At 56.4% G+C, this 15,995-nt stretch overlaps 2 protein-coding genes across 3 annotated transcripts; one reads left to right on the top strand and one right to left on the bottom strand.

Moving 5' to 3' along the window:
- Window positions 1-579: 579 nt before the first annotated feature.
- Window positions 580-8,697, bottom strand: LYSMD1 (LysM domain containing 1). Its single transcript, XM_073323061.1, has 3 exons — window positions 8,106-8,697; window positions 4,379-4,695; window positions 580-2,427 (listed from the first exon to the last, which is right to left on the bottom strand). Exons 1-3 carry the CDS (start codon window positions 8,283-8,285, stop codon window positions 2,268-2,270), a joined length of 657 nt encoding a protein of 218 aa, XP_073179162.1. The 5' UTR covers window positions 8,286-8,697; the 3' UTR covers window positions 580-2,267.
- Window positions 8,698-9,093: 396 nt separating this feature from the next.
- SCNM1 (sodium channel modifier 1) lies at window positions 9,094-15,859 on the top strand. Of its 2 annotated transcripts, none has more exons than XM_073323060.1 (8): window positions 9,094-9,241; window positions 10,696-10,766; window positions 11,986-12,074; window positions 12,431-12,528; window positions 12,610-12,710; window positions 13,604-13,791; window positions 14,380-14,506; window positions 14,980-15,859. In XM_073323060.1, the coding sequence occupies exons 1-8, from the start codon at window positions 9,191-9,193 to the stop codon at window positions 15,032-15,034; spliced, it is 780 nt and encodes a 259-aa protein (XP_073179161.1). In that variant the 5' UTR covers window positions 9,094-9,190; the 3' UTR covers window positions 15,035-15,859. The 2 variants fall into 2 exon arrangements, with proteins under 2 accessions (XP_073179161.1, XP_073179160.1); XM_073323059.1 differs by having other exon boundaries at window positions 9,096-9,241; window positions 14,975-15,859.
- The last annotated feature ends 136 nt before the right edge of the window (window positions 15,860-15,995 follow it).

The following is a 15,995-nucleotide window of genomic DNA, read 5'->3' as shown; positions in this document are numbered from 1 at the left end:
GCCGCTCAGGATTCAGCCAGGGGGAGGCGCTGGTCCTGCTTTCCCATCACTGCAAGCCCAACAGATCAATCTCCCACCCTCACTGCATCAGCAGGCCCCTGACACACCCCACCCCTGACCCAGGAGCCCCCCTTACCCTGCACCGGCTCTGCCCCCCATTGCTCTGCCGTACCCCAGCACCCACTATCCCAGCCTTGAGCCCTGCTCAGACTCTGCTGCAGCTCCTCAATCCCAACGCAGAGCCCACCACTCCGCTGCTCTCCCAGCCCTGGGCTGCCCCTAGACAGCTCTGCCGCAGCCCCTGCCCTGGGCTACACAGCTTTCCCTGTAACACAGGTGTCATGTGGGCCGTACGCATTGCAATCGAGAGCCTAAGACAAACGACATATCCGCCAATACGGGCCGCACACTGCAACGGAAGGCAAAACATCTAGCGACTTCTATGGGAACAGGATCTGACCCATTTTTGGAGCACTCCCCGCTGACTGCCACTGCTGTACAAAGGCCGACCCAACCCTGCTTTGTGCCTCACCAGGGAAATAAAGGGGAGGAACAGAAATGATTTACCACGGAGTCATGTTGCGTGTTTTGTTCAAAGAGCAATCAGGATGGAACACTTTTATTTGCAGGTCCCTTAGCAGCCGGCCGATCTCAATCTTGAGCCTGAAAAGTACCTGGCAGAGTTATTTAAAGAGGATCTGGGCCTCTCAGCTGTGAGACGGCTTTAAAGAGGAACCCAAGGGAGGGTTTTATTTTTAACTCCGATTCCCTCTCCAGAGCTGGGCCGTACTGGACAGCGAAGAGTTCCAAATCAGTACGGCTGAATTAAACAGACGAGCAGGGAAATCGGAATCCAGCTTACCTGCCCCACACAGAGTCTGGGGCTACTGGCTCAGCTCAAGCAGCTAACGCCTTCCAAAGAGGGGCTGTTCTGGGAGTCCTCCATTCACCCCTGGCCCACAAACGCCAGTTACAAGCCACTAGCTGTCCCTGCCCTACCCTCCACCTGAAACACCAGCTTGGGAGCTGAGAGTCAATCTGAGTGTTTTCCCTCTCACACCCAGTAACAAAGAGACAAATTAACAGGCGATCAGCAGCACTAGTCTCTCAGGGGCCCCATACAGCCCCAGTGGGGCCAGATGGGCGGAAAGGATTGGTCAGCCCTTGGATTAATGGCACACAAGGAGGGACAGACCGCGGCTCCCTCCCCCACAGCTGGACTGGCACTGCTGGGCTTAGGGCCAGATGCCAGCTCCCTCCCCCAGAGCTGGGCTAAGAGGAATCCTAAGCAGTGAGAGGTCATTGAGTAGCTCTGGCAGACTCAGGGGACAGATCCATGGGGAGTGGGGGTGGGAGGGGTTGTACCCATCGCTTTCGGGGTGAGGAAGCCAAGCAGCATATGGAATTCGCCCCCTTGGCCCCCAAGCCAGGTCCCAATGGAAAGACTTGGGCGGATTTCGGCTCAGGCCCAAGGGGCTGGGTTTCAACACAGCAGATACTGAGCCCTTCCCATGAGGGAGTTGAGCATTATCAGCCCGACCCCTTGTGGGCTCGCTGGCGGTGATGCTGACTCTTGCCTGCCAGGCATCCTACGGGATCAGCTGCCAGGGAGTCCTGCCATCCCACAGGACGTCAGGCTTGTGAAGGTACCTGTTTCATTTAAGGCCAAGGTCCCACAACAGGAAGAGCAGGGAGGGCTGCAGGTCGGGTTTGAGGGGCATCAGTAGATGATGGGGGGTGGGGCAGGGCGGAGGACCTGATCCCGAGGCCTTTCCCTAAAGTCTGAGCGGGGGAGCCAAGGAGACCCAAGGGGGTTGCAGGTGACCTGACAGGACGGGACAGGGAGAGGCTGGCATGCTGGGATGGGGAGCTCTGGCTGCTCTAGCCAGGACTGAGAGCCCGGCAGTGGGAAAGGCCAGCAAGGAGCAGAGCAGTGCAGAAAAAGCCGGACATTAGAGCGTGCCGCCAAGACACCTCCGCCCCAAGGGGGTGCTCTGCCAGTCACCCCCATAACACACCTCAGTGCATGCCCCCCCCCGCCAGAGAACGTCCCCCATACACCGATCCCTCTGCAGCCAGCCCATCCCTCTGCAGATTGGCGCAAAGGCGGGGGCAGCGGGAGGGCTCATGCAGGCTCTTGCCAGGATCAGGGCCGTAGCCCTGGCAGGGCCGTCACAAACCCTGCGCCGCTCCCACTTCTCCCCGTGGCTGGACGCGCCAGCTAGGACGGGAGAGGCGAGTCCATGAGGAAAAGAAGGCTCCGCCCATCAGAGCTTGAAGATCTCATCCTCCTGGTCCCGCAGCGTGGCAGCCCGGGTGGTTTTGGTGAGCGGCACGGGGCCCAGCAGGGAGCGCTGCTGAGCGTGAGGCGAGGGCTCGCTCTGATAGGAGCAGGTCCTGCTGGCTCCTGGCTCAGCCCTGGCGATTCTGCGGGGAGAGAGAAGGGAGTTAGATCTTGGACGGGGAATGACCACCGCAGACGGGCCCTGCTCAGGGATCCCCCCAGCCATGCCCTCCTCGGGGGGGGGGGGCTGAACTGACACACCACCCTGTGCTGGGGCTGGGAAGGATCCAGGGAAGAGCCCCCTTTAGACACACTGGGCCAGCGCGGGGAGTGGGGTACCTAGGGGTGCAACGGACCAGAGATGACAGAGTACAGATGGGGAGGGTGTAGGGAGGCCTGTATAATCCCTGTGGGATCTTTGTTCAAAGCTACAAAGTAACCTAGGGCTGGAGTGAATCAGCAGAGCTGTGGGGAGGATGCCATGGGCTGGGACTTCTGGGGCTGGGATTGAGGGACACTGGCACAACTGGGGTTGGGGGATGAGCGCAGGGCTGGGGTAGGAGGGGGCTGCGGGTCAGGATTGAGGGGCAATGCCCAAGCTGGAGGGTTGGGGCCCAGGGCTGGGGTAGGAGGGGGCTGCAGGTCAGGATTGAGGGGCAATGCCCAAGCTGGAGGGTTGGGGCCCAGGGCTGGGGTAGGAGGGGGCTGCAGGTCAGGATTGAGGGGCAATGCCCAAGCTGGAGGGTTGGGGCCCAGGGCTGGGGTAGGAGGGGGCTGCAGGTCAGGATTGAGGGGCACTGCCTGAGCTGGGGGGCCAGGCCTGGGATAGGAACTGCAGAGATCTTCAACGCAGGCAACGGCGCCCTCTAGTGGTCACAGAGGCTAGTCAATGGCAAGCAGCGGCCGGCTCCTTAGCCCAGCCAGCTCCCCTAACACAGTCCTCAGAGGCCCAGCTGTGCCAGACTCCCAGGCCAGGAGAAGGGCATTCCCTCTACAGCAGCCGACTGAGGGGAGACGGTGGCCGCGGGCTCCTCTGGCTGTGCCCTGAGCTAATGCACTGGCTGTTTAACCCCCCTGCAGCACTGCACAGAAGGGAGGAAAATAACTGAGCGGCTTCTGTCAATCCCCGTTTCCAGCAGCACAGGGAGGTCTGCCCCACGACCCACAGGGAGGTAGGTGCTGACAGCCTGGATCAGACCCAGGCCCCATCCAACCCAGCATCTCCCCCTCCTCCAGCAGCGACCGACGGCCGTTTCCCTGGAGTAACCCAGGAAACATCCCAGTGCCCCCCATGAATTCCTTCCCACCCCGACGCCCTGCAGCGAGCGGCACATGCCCGGCAGGACACGAGTTCCTGGCTCTTATCTCTTGCCCGCACAGCGCCAGTGGGAGATGAAGTTGGGGGAGGGAGGGGCCCTGGGAACAAACAGCATCAAAGCAAACATGTCTGTGTGTGCCTGGGTTGCTGTTTGTCGCCTTCAGAGAACTCCCCACCGTGCACGTCTCTACTCCCCCATCCTAGCTGCCATGAGCATGGCACGTAGTCGCCAATGGCACCGGGGGGGGGGGCGGGCAAAGCTTAAGGCTACGTCACCTCCCCGCCATCAGCAAGGAACGACCCCTCACTCTCCGACCTCCATTCGCTACAGCCCCTGCCAGGGCACCGCCCCTCAGGCTTGGGGACCCCTGGGTAGGTGGGTTTCTTGGGGGGCTGGGGAGGAGCAAACTATGGGGCAGGACATGGAGGATCTCACAGGCTTCGGCGCTGGGCTCTTTTACTTTGACAAGCATGGCGCCTGATTCACTGGGGCTTTAATTTCTCCCTCCCCGCCAAGGGGCACGTAAAACCTGAGCGGGGGGTACTCAGGCATCACTGCGTCCCCTGCAGGAGGAAGCTGGCACTTGTGGGGTCACTTCGCCCTGTAGCAGCCCCACAGAGGATATAAGCGCTAACCCAAGGGCAGCCAGGGGAGATTCTCCTTTAGCGCAGCTGGCAGGGGCCTACGAGCAGGTCTGGGGATTGATCCTCTACCCATACAGCCCGGGCACTGCATTAGTGGCTTGGCGCGACAGTAACCTCAAGGTGGCACTTACGCGATCTCCCCCTCCCGCAGCTTCTTCACTGCAGCCTTCTTGGACAGGCTGATCTCCAAGTCGAGCTTCCTTAAGAAATCCGCGGCCGAGAGGTCGTGGCAGGGGGTGGCACCTGTGCTGGTCACAGGGCCATTTTTTAGCACCGGCTTCTCCTCCCCTGTGGCAGGCCGCCTGGCTTTTTCCTCCGCCTCCTCTTCCTCCAGGTTTAAGCCGTTCGCCATCTGCTTGGGCTCCACCAGGATGGGGATGTGCAGTGTCGTCTTGAGGAAGATGGAGTCACTGGTGTACAGCCGGTTCGCCCGCTTAATCTGCTCCATCTGGGAAGAGACCATAAGCACCTGTGACCCCTCCAGGCCTGGGACACACGTCACCAACCCCCTTCTCTATACACCAGGAGAACAACAGCCTCTGATCCAGGGCTTGTTCCCTAAAGCTCCTTTGCAGGCTGGACACCTAATATCATGGCACCACCGAAATGGGGTGGAGGGCACCAGTAAGCAAACAGAGCAATGAGGGCAGGCATGCACATGATGTGATCTGGGCTGCGGGTGCCGGGCTCATGCTGGCAGGGAGACGGGTTAGGGGGTTGCTGGAACCTGAATGCCACGATAGGAGGGGGAGGGAAACTGACCAAGCCCCTGGAGGATGGTGTTCAATGCAGCCAGGCAAGTACTGTGCTGTCCCAGTGGCTAGAAGAGAGGCGTGCCATTGTTAGGCAGGGAGGACCCCCTAGCACACTTGCCTCCTACGCTCAGCCAGGGGTGGATGAGGGAGACAGGCTGGGAGTCCACCACCATGGCACGTGCCGCGACTCCAGCCCAGAGACCGAAAGACCCTCCCTTCCGCCTGACTGGTGGCTTGTTGGGCTCCTGCAAAATGAGCTGGCAGGTTCTCAGCATCTGTCACACAAACACAGCTGGCCCCCCTGGCTGGCAGCCCCAGAGACAGCTCCCCGCTTTCCCAGCCCCTCCAGCTGCAGGGCAGGAGCACACCAGCAGGGGGCAGCATGCATGTGTCATGGGGAAGACTGAACTGGTGCTGTCAGGCTGCAGGGCCTGTCAAGATTCAAACTGCTACACTCCCAGAGTCACTCAACAGCCATCTGCTGCCTGATCACAAATGCAGGCCCCGGGCAGGCTGGAGGTGATACGGGGCAAGCTTTTTCTGCAGCAGAAACTGATCTCTGCCCCCCGCCTCCCTCCCCGAGAGCCACATGAGGCCAAAGGAACAGAAAGCTGCAAAAACAGGAAATGAGAAAGATGTGAGAGCGTGTGTGTGTGTGTGTGTGTGTATGCACACATTACCAGGGTCACATCAGCCTCACAAGGAGGCAGCCGCACGCACAGGGGATCAAGAGGAGACAGCGAGTGCAGGGTCGGAGCCCTGATCCTGCATGAGACTCCAGACATTCAGCCCCGCGTGCACCCCCCCTTACCGCCACACCCCAGGGACTCCAGAGGGGTGCCCGCTCAGAGTTCCACAATCAGGGTGCTGGATTGTAGAGTCCTAGGGGTGGGGACTCGGTCTCTGATCTCGCAGCCAGTCCCCTGGCACTGCTCTGGAGCAGTATCAATTATTAGGGTTCATTATGTGTTTTGGAGTAGCCTCAAACAAGAGCCAGGAGTCCTCACTGTAGGGGGATCAGAGGTGCCTGGACTCTGGAGAGGTGACTCCTCCCAGTGCCCCTTTTCTTAGGGGTGCTCATGACAGGACCCTCCCTGCTTCACCCCAGACACTCGGCAAACAAAACTGAAAAGGGGTAACGCTAAATGATTCGGCAGAGCTCCTTTTCCAAGACACACCAAGCACTGTACAAAATGGGGTGGGGGGGGGAAATCAATCTGGAGCCAAGCTGCAGAATCAGGGCCTACAAGGGGAAGAATGAAAGTCAGGACGCATTAGGAAACCCAGGGGAAGGATTCACTCTACAGATATAATTGCTTGTTTCGCACATTTCTTGAGGGGATCCCTTAAGAGCGTCCTCAGGAGGGCCTGGAAATGGAGAGCTGGCAGCTTGAGGAGCATTCACCAGTGCTGTGGCAATTTGAAATCAGATAGCTAGCGCTTTACCAAAGATAGGTCAATAGCAATAACTTGGTTTTTGTAATAGAGAAACTGAGGCCCAGAGTGGGGAGTAGAACCCAGGCAGGGTGGATAAAAATCAATGATTTTTTTGTATTAAAATTCCTTTTGAGGAAAAAACCTATCTAAAGATAGTTTTAATTAAGACACATTATAGCTCAGATATCTCATCATGGATTAGGGATTATAAATTCTAATTCTATAATATGAGAATATATATTCAAGTAATGTTCAAGAAAAGTTTTGTAATGAGTTCTAATAGTTCATGGATTAGGAACCCAATTTTGTATAGATAGAAAGATTAACCTAAACAATTTACCCATAAAAGAGACCCAGTTTGGGAATAAGAACCATTCAAGAAATATGTTTGCTGATGATGTTTTAAAGAAAGTCACACCAGTGAACTGGTGGAAGTCACTTAAGCACTTGGATTCAGAGACTGCTGAAGTGATAATCTCACTTTTAACAGCAGTAGCTTCTTCTGCCGGTGTAGAAAAAATATTTTCTTCCTTTGGACTAATTCATTCCAAATTGAAAAGAGTACTTGTGGCACCTTAGAGACTAACCAATTTATTTGAGCATAAGCTTTCGTGAGCTGTAGTGATGAAGTGAGCTGTAGCTCACGAAAGCTCATGCTCAAATAAATTGGTTAGTCTCTAAGGTGCCACAAGTACTCCTTTTCTTATTCCAAATTGAGAAATTGTTTGGTACCTGAAAAAGCAGGAAAGCCTGTTTTTCTTTTCCAGATTATGAACAAACAGGAAAATGAAGGTGAAGACAACTGAGTTATCTGCAGAAACCAATTTTTTAAGTTTCTCATGTTGACCTGGCTGACATGGTCGATTTTTTTTTTTGATGGGGTGGGGGTTTAACATTCATTTATTTATTTTAGCTAAAAACAATTTTTAACCAAAACAAACCTGATTTTAAAAAACTTGAATGTTTAACTAAATTCAAAAATTCATATGCTTGTTTTGGTAAAATATTATATGTTTGCTGTTGAAGAAAAAAATCCAGAATACTTAATGTTGTTGTTTTAGTTAAATAAAACAATTTAAATGTCTGTCTGGTGAAGTTCTCCTCCTAATACAGCATGGCAAGAAAATTCTCCAAATATTAATGAATAATCTCTTGAATTGGAGATAGTTCACCTCCCAATGACTTCATAAATATCTGCTTCAATTACCTTTGGTAAATGAAATAACCAAACATTCATTTTCTGATATAGCTGTAAAACTAATCTGAAAAGTTTTCAAAATAAATCACTTTAAAAATGTATGGTGTATACCTTCTAAAAATGAAACCTACATCTATCTGAGTTGTGAAGTTGTGTATTAAGGTTATAACAACGAACAAGAACGCACTTTTATGCAGAAATCCATTATTAAATCAAGTCTTCCTGATTAGTGATTTAAATAATGATTTAAGTCAATTTGATGTAAATTAAATCCACCCTGAACCCAGGAGACCTGGCTTCCAGTTCCCTGCTCCATCCACAAGACCCCAGTCCCCTCCCAGAGCAAGGAAGAGAAGCCAGGAGTCCGGCACTCTGTCCCCCACTCTAACCGGGGGACCTCACTGGGGCCCTCCTGCCAGGTCACCTGCACCCCCCTGATTGCAATAAAAAGCTGCCGCGCTGACCTACCGTAACCCCATACTTGAGCGCCAGCCCCTGCAAGGTGTCCCCCGGCTCCAGGCGATGTTCCACCCTCCTCTCCCTCACCGGGGAGCACATGGACTGGACAAGGCTGCCGTAGGACCGGGTCTTGCTGCCGCAGAGCAGCCGAGCCCCTCCAGGGGACCCCTGCCTGGAGGGGGAGGCCATCCCCCCCCAGTCAGTGGGGCACCAGTGCGGGCAGCAGAGGTGCCCGGGCTCTGGGGGGGCTTTCCTGAGGGGTGCTCATGGCAGGACCCCCCTCGAGCAGAGTAAACAGCCAGGCCAGGGCTCCCCCACTCTGAGCCCCCCCCACAACGCTCTCTGCTTTCCTGCTTGTTCGCCCCTCAGCCTTTACTCCAGGGCACAGGCGGGGGGGGGCAATTTCCGCACCCACGCTGAACAGGTGGGGGAGGGGATGGAAGGGAGGTCCCCCAATTTCCTGCCCACCCCTTACACCAGAGAGGGATGGGGGGGGTCCTCCTCAATCTTCTCTGTCCCCTCCCCAGCTCCTTCTTTATTCGGGGGAAGGGGCAACCCCCCCCCCCCGCACCCCAGCCGCTCCCCCGGACCCAGCCACCCCCCAGCGGCCCCTCCCCTGCAGAGCAGCCAGGGCCCGCAGCCTCCCCTGTCGCTCAGCGGGTCCCCAACAGCTGAGCGGGGCGGGGCGGGGCGGGGCGGGGCCAGCCCCGTCCCCCTCCCACCCCACGCAAAGACCTCTGGGACATGTGGTCTCTCCCTGGTTCGTTGCCTGCCCCCCCAGGATCCCTGGCAGCTCCTCCCACCCCATAACCGCGTGGGGCCAAAGAGGTGGCACAATGGGGAACATTCCCCCCAGCCCAACCACAAGCCACGCCGAAGGGGAGAGGGGCCAGGGTCCGGGACTACATTTCCCAGCATGCCCCGCCTCCTCGGCCCCTCTCAATGCTTCATGGGAGGTTTAGCCCAAGGGGCCTATCCGCGCGGAGCGCCAAGAGGCATGCTGGGAAGGGTAGGCCGGGAAGTGAACCAAACCGGAAGTGCTGGGTGGCCGCAGTTCCCATGGTTACCGCGGCCGGGGGTCGCGGAGCGCCGCCATGTCCTTCAAGCGGGAGGGGGATGACTCGGGCCAGCTGAATGTGCTGCAGGTGAGCGGCCGGGTCGGGCTGGGCAGCGGGGTCGGACACCCCGGCTCCGCAGAGCTGTCCTGGGCCGGGGCGCGTCAGGTGCCCAGAGCGACCCCGCCCCGGCTCCCCACAGCCCCAGAGTGACCCCCCCCGGCTCCTCCTCAGTCCCCCCAGAGCCTCCCATCCCTCCGGCTCCCCACAGCCCCAGAGTGACCCCCCCGGCTCCTCCTCAGTCCCCCCAGAGCCTCCCATCCCTCCGGCTCCGCCTCAGTCCCCCCAGAGCCTCCCATCCCTCCGGCTCCCCACAGCCCCAGAGTGACCCCCCCGGCTCCTCCTCAGTCCCCCCAGAGCCCCCCGGCTCCCCACAGCCCCAGAGTGACCCCCCCGGCTCCTCCTCAGTCCCCCCAGAGCCCCCCAGCTCCCCACAGCCCCAGAGTGACCCCCCCGGCTCCGCCTTAGTCTCCCCAGAGCCTCCCATCCCTCCGGCTCCCCACAGCCCCAGAGTGACCCCCCAGCTCCTCCTCAGTCCCCCCAGAGCCCCCCGGCTCCCCACAGCCCCAGAGTGACCCCCCCGGCTCCTCCTCAGTCCCCCCAGAGCCCCCCGGCTCCCCACAGCCCCAGAGTGACCCCCCCGGCTCCTCCTCAGTCCCCCCAGAGCCTCCCATCCCTCCGGCTCCGCCTCAGTCCCCCCAGAGCCTCCCATCCCTCCGGCTCCCCACAGCCCCAGAGCGATCCCGCCCGACTCTCCCTAGCCCCCCATCCCCAGAGTGACCCCCCGACTCCTCAGTTCCCCCACATCCCCCTGGCTCCCCACATCCCCAAAGCGATCCCCCAGCTCCCGTCAATTCCCCGCTACCCCGAGCTCCCCCCATTCCAAGAGGGACCCCCCTGGCTCCTCCTCAATCCCTCCCCAAAGTGACCCCCCCCCAATCCTCCCAGCTCCCGTGACCCCTCCCCAGCTCTCCCCATCCCCAGAGCAAGCCCCTCAACTCCCCGCCCCCTGGCTCCCTCCAGCCCTCCCACTGCCCTGCAGCCCCAGAGCAGTCCCCAAGCTTCCCTCTCAACCCCTGAGTCACCCCAATGCTCCCCCCCACCACTCTCCCATCCCCAGGGTGAGCCCCTAACACCTCTTGGCCCTCTCCAACCACCCCAAAACCTCTCGGCCCCTGGCTCCTCTTCCCCCCCACCCCCGATCCCTGCTGCTCTGGGCTCTATTCACAGCATTGCCACTGGCCTGCTGGATTACCTTGGGCAAGTCACTGCCCTGCTCCATGCCTCAGTTTCCCCATCTGTAAAATGGTGATAATGCTACCAGCCTCCTTTGTAAAGCGCTCTGAGACCCACGGATGAAAAGCACTAGATAAGAGCTAGAGATTGTTATTCTTATTGATCTATGGCCACACTGATGCCAGTTGCTCTGCTGCCTACACCAGAGAGATTGATTCCTCAGTAACGTGGCCTGTTCGTTTATTCAGAAAAGAAGAGTTGCAGATCTGCTGGCAAACTACATCCCAGAGGACGAGGCGCTGTTGCTAAGGAACGGCAGGTGCGTTAGACCCATTCAACAGCAAGCAATATGGTTCTGAGAAGACCGTATGCCATAAGGATCGGGTCAAATAAAATCCAACCTCAGCCTAAAGCCCACATTGAAACATGATCCTTTGAATCGGTTCAATTCATTAATTAGTGTATTTATTTATTCTGAGGACTGAAGCTGCAAAATTGGCAGTGTGGCCTAATGCACAGAGTACTGGAGTTGGAATCAGGACACCTGGGTTCTCTTCCCTGATCTGCTACAGCCTGCTAAGTGTCCTTGGGCAAATCCCTTCATCACTCTGTGCCTCAGTTTTCCGATCTGTAAAATGGGGATAACAATACTGCTCTTCCTTTATCAAGCTCTACTCATGAAAAGCACTAGATAATAGCTAGCTTGGGGTTGTTATTTGTTATTAAATTCAGATCTGGATTTCCAAGGCCCCAGCATTCAGGAATGTTTTGCTCAGGCCCATTATAAAAATAGGGACAATCTGTAAAAGTTAGACCCAGATCTGGATTTCAAACACCACCAAAATCCGGGGTGCTGGGATCTGGGCTGTATATTGAAGCTGATCTGGGTTTTTTTTAATTTTAGTTTTCATTTTGGCTTTGCAGTTCCCATTTCTCTTCAGATGTAAAAGAGCCATACGTCCCCCAGAGAGCCTCTGGCTAATATTACACACTCAGACCGGTTGGCTCGGCATTCAGACTTTTGGATGTCTGTCAGAGAATGAGCACGGTCCAGTGGCCACAGAGCCAGGAATTTTGGGTTCAGTTCTTGACTCTCCTTGGTTGTCACTTACGTTGTCCTGACCTGTTTCCTCAACTGCAAACTGGGGATAACAAAACAGAAGGTGTGTGGTCCAGCATCCAGAGCATTGGAGAGGGAGTCGAGATACCTGGGTTCTCTTCCCAGCTCTGTCATTGACTCATTGGGCAAATCACTCAGTTTCCCCGTGGGTGAGATGGGAATAGTAACACTTAACCTGGCTGCCTGTGCTTTGAGAGCCTCAGCCAGTTACGTTCGTTGAGGTCCCACTGCGCTGGGTGAATCTGAGAATCATGGTAATTTATTCTAGTGGATGTAACTAGTGTCTCTTCCAGCTCAGTGTTACCAACTGCGCTGTGTCTCTTAACACTGATAAGGGCTGGGAGGCATCTGTCCTAATAGGTGTGCGTGACGGCGGATGCTCCCGGCTTGATGTGACTGTTTTTCCTCTCTCTCTCAGATACGCCTGCACAGTGTGTTTCCACCGTCCAGTCTTTGACACACTTGACATGCTGACGGTCCATAGGGCCGGCAAGAAACACGTAGCTAGTAAGTCAGCCCTAAGGGCTCAGTTCCTCAGGGAGCTGCAGACTCTGGGTAGTGGGGATGGTGCAGGAGGAAGGAAGAGTCCAGCTTCACTCCCAAAGCTCAGGGGCAGTCAGTGGTGCTGGTAGGTAGAAGACAGATTGAGATGTCCCAGCGAGGTTTGGACCTTTATAGTGCTTGGATTGCTCAAAGCCATCCATCCATCCCCCTGAGACACAGCAGGAGGGGGCAGTCCGTGCCACCCCAAACTGACAGCCACTTAGGCAGCCCTTTGGCAGTGTAACCCTGGCTGGGTGGCAGACTGCCTGGCGAGAGTCTCGCGCCTGGATTACCTGTGTCTGTCTCTCTCTGTGTCCCAGGCCTGCAGACGTTCTACGGAAAGAAGCGGTCACATGAGAATGAGGTGCAGAAGCGGTGGCAGCAGGAGTTCCTGCGGGCAGAGGAGGCGGGCACGCAGGTTGGCATGTGCGCCCTATGGGAACCCCTCCCACGACCTTTACCCGGCTGGCTGTCCTGAGCTTGTCTGTGTTTTCCTTAGGATCTTGCGTTCCCTGCACCCTTGCTGGCTCAGACCAGGAAGATTGCCCAGAACGCTTTGCTGAAAGCCTCTCCCTATAACAGCTGCTGCCGAAGGAACAGGTAATACCTATCCGTTCCCTGCCAGCTCGGGTTGAGGGTTCGCCATGGCATCGGGGGCTGGTACGAGAGCCTGGCACAACCTTGGCAAGGTCTTTGCTGCTGGGTGGCGCCACCATCTGCTGGACATCTGCCCACAGCAGGCTTTTCTGCTTTGTTCCTCTCTAAGGGCCATTCGCCCAGTGGGTGTCAGTTAGCATAACTCTGTGGATGTCCGTGGCATGGTGCTGACTTACACCAGCTGGGGATCTGGCCCTGAATCCTTAAGCTGGTCGTTTTCCTGGTAGGCCAGGCTCCGGGTGTAGTGGGAATGATTTCAGAGCGGGGGATTGCAAGTCTCTTCCATGTCTGCTTTATATTTCAGCAGTGGAACGCGTATCATGTAAAGGCAGCAGCTTTGAGAAGAGAGTGTGGTCTAATGGTCAGAGCAGGGGACCTGCGTTCTGTTCCCAGCCTTAGGTGGTTAGGGCAGAGGACTAGAAGAGATGATGCGTGGGTTCTCTTCCCAGCTCTGGAAAGGGAGTGAAGCCTGGTGGCTAGAGCAGGGGGATTGGAAGTCAGAACTCCTGGGTTCTGTTCCCAGATCTGGGAGGGGAGTGGGTCTGGTGGTTAGAACAGGGAACTGGGGATCAGGACTCCTGGGTTCTGTGTCCAGCTGTGCCACTGACTTGGTCATGTCCCCTCCGTGCCTCAGTTTCCCCTTCTGTAACACCGGGATAATATTTATTTTCCTTACGTGGGGAGTTGTGCGGGTTACTCCCTGTCCAGAAATCACTTTGGGGTCCTCTGACGGATGGGGCTCTAGACAGCAAGATACCATCCCTGGTTGTCACTGTGGCTGTGCACAATGGGCAGCTGGTCAACACTAGTCGCAGGGGACCTGCTGTCTGTTTTAGGTCCGATGGCAGCAGCTCAAGCGTTAGTTCTTCTGGGAGGGAGCCTGCTGCCCCCACTGCCTTCGGGAGTGCTGTTGGGAAGCAGCCGGCAGAGCCGGGAAGCTCCGTGGCGAGAGGTGAAGAGGAATGTGCCGCTGCGGACGCCCCCCACTCCATGCGGCTTCCTGGACATGCCAGCCCTCGAGCAGGTATGAGCCTGACAGGCTCTGGGGTCTTGCCCCTTCCACTGAGGCGCCTGGGGACAGTTAAATCGACCATTCACCTGTCTCACTGTAGTGGCTCATATGTTTCTGCAATCCTCAGGAAATTCCACTGCTGTTGTTTGCCTGGTAGAGTGTGGGGCAGGGCTGGGAGTCAGGACTCGTGGGTTCTATCTCCAGCTCTGGGAGGGGAGTAGGGTCTAGTGGTTAGAGTGGGCGGTGGGGTGGGGCTGGAATTCCACACTCCTGGGTTCTCTTACTCTCCCCACCATTTATTTGCTATGTTGCGCTGGGGCAAATCCCCAAGCTTTGGTTTCCCTTGGGGGGTGCATTTCTCATTGCATTTCTACAGTGATCTGTAGTGCCGCTCACAACCCTGAGTGACAAAGTGCCATTACCCCTGTCACATGAGCTCCCTGATCTCAGCCTCCCATGAGCCGCCGATTTGGCTCGGAACTAAGTGCGTCCACAGAGGTGATGAGCTCTCTGCACAGGTGCCAGGCGGTGGGCAGCGATGTTCCATCCCGACCTTCCAAGGCCTCACAGCCTCATCGCGTCCCTTTCTTCTCATTCTAGATTTGCAGAAGGAACCTGCTGCGAGGATCAAGAGAAGCAGCAAAGGAAAATCCTCCTTGTCTCCCCAGCCTGAAGCCATCAGCCCTGAGAAGCGCCAAGCTCTGGAGCACTATCTCCTGCTCAGGAGGTGAGCTGGCTTCTGCTTGTTCCCCGCATAGCAGCAGGGTGCATCGGCAGGGGTCCGATCCCTGGGGCTGAGTGGTAGGAGCTCATCTCAACACTCAGCAAAGGGAAAAGCCCCCAAAGTCCTCTCCAGCCCATTGCTGGGGGCCAGCCCGGGGATATAATCTACCATCTGTCCTCCATGGCTCTGCCCATCTAGTTCTTGGGCTCTCATGCATGCAGTCCCGCACAGCGCTCCTCATCCATCCATCTCCAAATGCTTTACAAAGGGATGGCTTCACAGGTGAAGGGAAACTGAGGCACAGGGAGTGGGATGGAGAGACTGGCACTGACAGAACTGGGTATAGAACCTAGGAGTCCTGTGCCATGTCAGCAGAGAAACCATCTCCTTAACACCATCCTTCAGTCTTCTTCAGTTAGCATCCACCTGTCCTAGTGTTTGTAACTCTCTGACTGTCTGTCCTTCCCTCAGCTCAGGCTGGATCCAGGACACTTCCGGCAAGTGGGTGAAAGACGAGAACGTGGAGTTTGACTCTGACGAGGACGAGCCACCGTCTCTGCCTCCATGCTGACTTCTCAGCCTCTCCAACAAGTGAGATACCCCCAGGAACCGGGCCCGGTACCGAGCAAGGCTGACCGATCTCTTGGGATGAGGCTGGCAGCGGGGGCAGGAACGGCCTGTCTGCATCTTCTCATGGCTTTGACTTGGGATATAAATCACCAGGGAAGAAGGATGTTTCCAAACAATTCCTAGAAACCCCCATCACCGCTTCATTGTATCCACAGACACTGCTGGGGTCACTCACAGTGGGAGCTGTCATGTTGCCACTGCCAAAGGTTCCCAGCACGAGGTCTGCTCTGTCTCTGGGGATGAGCACAAGGGTGAGACACAGCTCTCGGCGGGACACGGGAAAGTGGAGAGTGTCGGAGGAAGTCAGTGCTTCGGGCTCATCTAGCATCTTTCAACCCAGGATCTTAAAGCTTCTCCCAGAGGGAGGAAAGTATCATGCCCCTTTCATGTGGGGAAACTGAGGCACAGACTGGCAGCAAGGAATGGAACTCAGGAGTCCTGACTCCCACTTATGTTCTGATCACTTTTATTAGGTGTATTACGGTAGCACTTAGGCATCCCAGCTGCTGATCCCCATTGTGCTGGGCACTGCACAGATACAGAACAAAGGAGACGCTCTCTGCCCCCCAGAGCTCACGGGACAATGCTCTCTCCTAACAGGCAATTCTCTGGCCTTTTTTCCCCCGGTGGTTTAAGTTTGTTTTTAAAAAGTCGATCCTCAAATCGAATTGGCTTCTCCCTGTGCTGCAGGGGTGGCTTGGTACATTAAAAAGCAATACAGACGTCTTCTGTTCTCCTACTTCCTGGGGCCTATTCTGCAGCAGCCCACGGGTGAGGTGGCACCTTCCTATTTGCATTACATTTGACGCTTCATTTCAAATATACGTATGTTAGCGACCACACACAGTAACAAGGAAAAGGG

Source organism: Lepidochelys kempii, chromosome 24 (assembly GCF_965140265.1).
Source record: "Lepidochelys kempii isolate rLepKem1 chromosome 24, rLepKem1.hap2, whole genome shotgun sequence".
Lineage (NCBI taxonomy): Eukaryota > Metazoa > Chordata > Testudines > Cheloniidae > Lepidochelys > Lepidochelys kempii.
Note: the sequence above shows the minus strand (reverse complement) of the source record. Positions and strands in the feature narration are given on the sequence as shown.

What these genes read in the sequence shown, in the direction of transcription:
- LYSMD1 (XM_073323061.1), bottom strand. Translation starts at nt 8,285, where the DNA reads ATGGCCTCCCCCTCCAGGCAGGGGTCCCCTGGAGGGGCTCGGCTGCTC. An exon ending in CGCTCAAGTATGGGGTTACG is followed by an intron (nt 4,696 to 8,105) that starts GTAGGTCAGCGC and finishes GTCTCTTCCCAG; the next exon opens with ATGGAGCAGATTAAGCGGGC. An exon ending in CTGCGGGAGGGGGAGATCGC is followed by an intron (nt 2,428 to 4,378) that starts GTAAGTGCCACC and finishes CTCTCCCCGCAG; the next exon opens with AATCGCCAGGGCTGAGCCAG.
- SCNM1 (XM_073323059.1), top strand. Translation starts at nt 9,191, where the DNA reads ATGTCCTTCAAGCGGGAGGGGGATGACTCGGGCCAGCTGAATGTGCTG. An exon ending in CGGCAAGAAACACGTAGCTA is followed by an intron (nt 12,075 to 12,430) that starts GTAAGTCAGCCC and finishes TCTGTGTCCCAG; the next exon opens with GCCTGCAGACGTTCTACGGA. An exon ending in ACATGCCAGCCCTCGAGCAG is followed by an intron (nt 13,792 to 14,379) that starts GTATGAGCCTGA and finishes TTCTCATTCTAG; the next exon opens with ATTTGCAGAAGGAACCTGCT.